General features: G+C 42.4%; 1 protein-coding gene across 1 annotated transcript in view; it reads left to right on the top strand.

Moving 5' to 3' along the window:
* Positions 1–6,042, top strand: part of UBE4A (ubiquitination factor E4A) — a 46,893-nt gene that overhangs the window by 6,294 nt on the left and 34,557 nt on the right. The window contains 1 exon segment of the mRNA XM_017883067.1: positions 3,596–3,757. Within this exon segment, the coding sequence (XP_017738556.1) occupies positions 3,637–3,757 (121 nt within the window). The 5' untranslated portion in view covers positions 3,596–3,636.

The following is a 6,042-nucleotide window of genomic DNA, read 5'->3' as shown; positions in this document are numbered from 1 at the left end:
TTTTTTTTGAGACAGTTTCCCTCTGTTGCCTAGGCTGGAATGCAGTGGCATGATCTTGGCTCACTGCAACCTCTGCCTCCCAGGTTCAAGCGATTCTCCTGCCTCAGCCTCCTGGGTAGCTGGGATTACAGGTGCACGCCACCACACCTGGCTACATTTTTTTGTGTTTTTAGTAGAGATGGGGTTTCACCATGTTGGTCAGGCGGGTCTCGAACTCCTGACCTCATGTTCTGCCCGCCTTGGCCTCCCAAAGTGCTGGGATTATAAGCATGACCCACCGTGCCCGGCCTTCTTGATAGTCTTAAGAGCTTCCCTGTCATATATGCCGTATTCCTGGCTTTCAGCTTTCTTTCTGCTTATGTGTTGCAGGTGATCCATGTCCTTTGTAATAATCTGGCCACTTTTCAGTTGTGTTTTAAAAAACATCAAACTGGTTTAGGCATTTAGGGAAATTTTATTGGTTTTTATAACTGAAAAGTCCAGACTTCTCTTTCCATCTCTCAATTCTATTTTCTAGTGTATGTTGGCTTGGTTTTAGGCTAGGCCTTTTCTAAATGGTGTAAAGATGGCAACTCTAACTTACCGGCCTAGCATCTCAAGCAGGAAAAAGCTCACTTTTCTGTAGGTTCAACTGAAGTCATGAAGCTGGTATTCACTGACTCTGTTAGGCATCCATGGTGTCTTTTGCCCACTCCTGGATCAATTGCTTTGGCCGGAAAATGCTGTATTCTTTTTAGCCCAGCCAGACTTGTATGTTCATTCCTGGGACTAGTGGGTGAAGTCAACCCCTTCTGAACTGGTCAACCTCTTCTGGATTGAGTGGAGTGGATACCCAAAGGAAAAAATGAATGTGATGTTTTAGAGAGAAAAATAACAAGAGCTCAGTATACTTTTTAAAAATACCTCTGGGATTTGAGGTATTTTAGGATGGAAGTAGAAGGGTGGTCAGCTAACAATAAGACAATTCTTGGTGGTTTTACATTAACTAGAGGAAATAATTAAACTTATGCAGTAATTACATGGGGAAAAGCCCCCTCATTAATTTCAATACTAAATATGGTATCTTTCCCTTTTTGCATTATTAAGCTTGACTAAAATATACAGAGCAGGCTGGGCGCGGTGGCTCAAGCCTGTAATCCCAGCACTTTGGGAGGCCAAGACGGGCGGATCACGAGGTCAGGAGATCGAGACCATCCTGGCTAACATGGTGAAACCCAGTCTCTACTAAAAAAATACAAAAAACTAGCTGGGCGAGATGGCGGGCGCCTGTAGTCCCAGCTACTCAGGAGGCTGAGGCAGGAGAATGGCGTAAACCCGGGAGGCGGAGCTTGCAGCGAGCTGAGATCTGGCCACTGCACTCCAGCCTGGGTGACAGAGCAAGACTCCGTCTCAAATAATAAATAAATAAATAAATAAATAAATAAATAAAGCGGACTCTGTCTCAAATAAATAAATAAATAAAATGTACATAGCAAAAAATAAAATACAGAAGGCTAAGTGCAGTGACTCATGCTTATAATCCCAGCACTTTGGGAGGCCAAGGTGGGAGGATCACTTGAGGTCAGGAGTTCAAGACCAGCCTGGCCAACATGGTGATCCTCCATCTCTACTAAAAATCCAAATAACAGTTAAATTCCTTGAAGCAGTAAAGCTTTGAGCTGCACTGAGAGGAGACTAGACTGCCTAAGTCATTACAGCTAATTAGCCGTTAGCTCTTGTGTGGAAAAAATGGCAGAGGAGCATGAAGCAAGTGCTGAAGATGCCTCAGAATTGTCAAGAAATGTTATAAATCATCTCTTTCTCTGGTAAATAAGGGTAACTTTTTCGACCACATTAGTTTTTGGGTTTTTTGGGTTTTTTTTTGAGACGAAGTCTCGCTCTGTCACCCAGGTTGAAGTGCAGTGGTGCAATCTCGGCTCTCTGCAACCTCCGCCTCCCAAGTTCAAGCAATTCTCCTGCCTCAGCCTCCCACCTCCCAAGTGGCTGGGATTACAGGCACCTGCCAGCCACCACGCCTGGCTAATTTTCGTGTTTTAGTAGAGATGGGGTTTCAGCATGTTGGCCAGGCTGGTCTTGAACTCCTGACCTCAGGTGATCCACCTGCCTCAGCCTCCCAAGGTACTGGGATTGCAGGCATGAGCCACTGCACCTGACCCACATTAACTTTTGTTAATATGATCTTGTGAGGAGTCTTGCCTCAATAAACTAAAGGTAGATCAAATGTTCTTTTTTTCTTCCTTTATACCCCTACCCCCACTATTTCTAAGGTCTCTGTCCTTGTAGCAATTCAAGATCCTTGTGAGCAAAATATTCATGCCCTTTGTCTCTTCCCACCCTTTTCAGGGTTGTATTTAATATTTCTTTTTTTCTTTTTTTTTTTTTTGAGACGGAGTCTTGCTCTGTCGCCCAGGCTGGAGTGCAATGGCGCGATCTCCACTCACTGCAAGCTCCGCCTCCCGGGTTCACGCCATTCTCCTGCCTCAGCCTCCCGAGTAGCTGGGACTACAGGCGCCTGCCACCACGCCCGGCTAATTTTGTATTTTAGTAGAGACGGGGTTTCATCGTGTTAGTCAGGATGGTCTCGATCTCCTGACCTCATGATCCGCCCGTCTCGGCCTCCCAAAGTGCTGGGATTATAGGCATGAGCCACCGCGCCCGGCTTGTATTTAATATTTCTATGTCATGGCTTTAAAATTTCAGAAAGGGGAGAAAGCCTTTCAGGGAGCCCTGCTTATTCTGTTGTGCCACTGAGTTCCCTTGGTCTCGAATGAGGAAATGTAATCAGAAGAGTGTGAATGCAGGCTCAGTCAGCTCTACTAAACACCTTTGAGGTGTATATATTTCATATTACACAGTAGACCTGACCGTTGAAATTTGTGTTTCTTCAGTATTATTTCAAGAAATCAGGTAAACAGCGAAGGTTAGATATAGCATGAAGCAAAGACCATTTAATTTTTAATGGAAGAAATATCAGTATTTTTAAGCCTAGAAATAAATAGATTGCTTAATCTATGTTAAAAACCCACAACATACAGCTAAACTGCTTCCAGACCTGATTGCCAGAGTCCAAATCTAAGACATGGTTTTTACTTAATTTATATGTAGCTGAGGAATTTCCAGCCCCAGCCCTAAGTCATAGAAGTGCCTTGTCCTCGCCCCAGTTAATGAGAACTAGACTGCCAGCTTAATAATTCTTGGGAAATCCATAATTCTTGTCTTATTATTTTTCAGTGCCACATTGTTATTACGATTAGTAGGTGAGTTCTCTCTTTGACTTCAATAATTCTTTCCACTTAACCTATTTTCTTAAAGGTATAGCAAATGAAAGCATGTCAACAGATAAATGCATTCCAGCTGGAAATGTTTTAGACTTTTTAGTTTTAGCTATCCCCAAATCAAGCCAGTGAATCCAGCTGGTAGGTTTGTAACCATTTTGCCAAAAACGTCTTGAGTTTGGGGACAGGAATTGGAAAATCTTAACCCAAAGTCTTTTTAAATGTGTTGTATTTGAGAAATGGGAAAAGAAACAATCACGGGCATATTACAGCTATTGTGTTATCTGCCCTCTTGTGTCTAATACCTGTCCTTTGAACAGCCCCTCCCCCTAGGTCTGGATGGAGGATACCTTAAAGTGAAATGACAGACCAGGAGAATAACAACAACATCTCAAGTAACCCCTTTGCTGCTCTTTTTGGCTCCCTGGCTGATGCCAAACAGTTTGCGGCAATCCAAAAAGAGCAGCTGAAGCAACAATCTGGTAAGTAGAGGAGCCAATAGCAGCAGATATGATGACCTAGAATGGGGTCTTCCCAAATTAAGTTTCTTTGAGTCCTTAATTGCAATTGGAATTTAAGTTTGGGACAAAAGTTGGTTTTTGTTTGTTTGTTTAGAGCAGAAATTGGGGTTTTTTGTTTGTTCGTTTTTGTTGTTGGTTTTATTTTGAGTCCCTCCCCTCCCCTGTCCTCTCCACTGTGCAAAAAGAGACCAGATAACAGGTGGTTCCATAGTAACAGATGCCAGTTGTGATCCCAAAGCTGTCAGGCTGTTTTCTTTAAAAGAAAAAAAAAAAATAACCTAGTAAAAGCTATTTAAATAAATGTTTTTAACATAGGACACTGAGGTGGTAAGTGTAGGTGTAGAAAGCAAGTCATGTGTAGCTATAGAAAGTAGATGTAAAAGGAAGAACTATAAAAGCTTTTTTGACCTGTAGGCAAATGAGACTTGTTCTTAAGCTCAGCACTTCAAAGGCCCTCCCAAGCAAAGTGCTTCTTCTATTCCAATGAGTGGCATCGTTTGTAGCTTAGTCCTGTTAGGACAGACTTTTTAAAAAATCTGATCCTTAGCCTTACTGTGAAAAAAATCAGAATAACATCTCACTAATCAGAAAAAATGGTTTTCTTTCTGGGACCAAATTTAAAATCAAGTCCAGCTTCCTCCTATAAGGAGCATATACACTAGAAGAATTAGGATTTTTCTCAAATATGTTAGTCTTCTGGAGATACTCACAATCTTTCAAACCAGAAATTGCTCCCCTTCTCTCTCTGAAAAGAATAATAGTGTTTTTCTTTTGAGAGAAGGAGAAGTGTTTGCATTTTCCCTTTGTTTATTTTTTTAAAAAAACATTCAGGTGCATAGCTGACTTTTGGCCTTTCAGAAAGGGCTGAAGAAAAAAGAGGTAAAGGCAAGACAGATGAGTGATGGATGCAAGGGAAAAACAAAGTCAGCGTTGATTTTTTTTAAGATGATGTTTTCAGTCTCTGAAATCTCTCCCAGAATTCTATGATACGGGCCCAGAATGGGAAACTGGTTTAGAAGATTGTAGGGGAGAAAGCAGAGTGAAAAATAGGAAAAATAAGGAATGAGAAAGTATGATTTATGAGTATGTGGCTGAAGGAAATTTTGCCAAACAGATTCTTAGCTTCTGTCACCATTGGAGGTCAGAGAAGAACTCAACAGTGTAGCAGCTGAGCAACAGAACGCTTGTCCTTCTGGCTATAAACAGACATAAATCTGGCTAGAGTTGGAAGCATTGCAGGCACATGCCCTTCTGTTACTATTTTGGCACCTCTTCATCTTAGTTTGTTTACACTGAGTTTATCATGCCACCAGAGCCAACCTGTTTCCACTAGCAATTAGTACTTTGCCAAAACCTTTGGCTTCCTATATTGAGCTTATACTCACCACACTGAAACAACTCTTACTTTGAGAGTTTTACACGGACTTTCAGAGTAACCATTCTGTCAATAGAGAAAAGTAGATATAGACTTATATGTGGCGTATAGTGAATCACATTACTTTTATGTAGTCATTCAACATGAATGATGGGGCCGGGCACAGTGGCTCGCGCCTGTAATCCCAGCTCTTTGGGAGGCCTAGGTGGGCAGATCACTGGAGGTCAGGAGTTCGAGACCAGCCTGGCCAACATGACAAAACCCCATCTCTACTAAAAATAAAAATTAGCCAGGCGTGATGGCAGGCGCCTGTAATCCCAGCATTTTGGGAGGCCGAGGTGGGCGGATCGCCTGAGGTCAGGAGTTTGAGATCAGGCTGGCCAACATGGTGAAACCCCATCTCTGCTAAAATTACTAAAATTAGCCAGATGTGGTGGTGGGTGCCTGTAGACCCAACTACTTGGCTGAGGCAGGAGAATCGCTTGAACCTGGGAGGCGGAGGTTGCAGCGAGCCAGGATCACACCACTGCACTCCAGCCTGGGCGACAGAGTGAGACTCCATCTCAAAAAAAAAAAATTCAAAGGATGGAAGCAGATTTTGAGGACAGAAGTTTTTTTAAAAAAATAAAAATAGAAGGAATTTCATCAATAAGAAAAGAAGAACAAGAAAGAAAAAAAGGTACAAAAGATGTGACAGACAACTTATAACCAAATGATTAAAAAATTTATTATCATCAATCATTAGAGAAATGCCAATTAAAACAACCATTAAATAGTTTTGGCCGGGCGCGGTGGCTCAAGCCTGTAATCCCAGCACTTTGGGAGGCCGAGACGGGCGGATCACGAGGTCAGGAGATCGAGACCATCCTGG

The sequence above is a fragment of the Rhinopithecus bieti genome, unplaced genomic scaffold (genome assembly GCF_001698545.2).
Source record: "Rhinopithecus bieti isolate Rb0 unplaced genomic scaffold, ASM169854v2 scaffold_11964, whole genome shotgun sequence".
In the NCBI taxonomy this organism is placed as follows: domain Eukaryota; kingdom Metazoa; phylum Chordata; class Mammalia; order Primates; family Cercopithecidae; genus Rhinopithecus; species Rhinopithecus bieti.
This window is presented reverse-complemented; position numbering and strand designations above follow the sequence as displayed.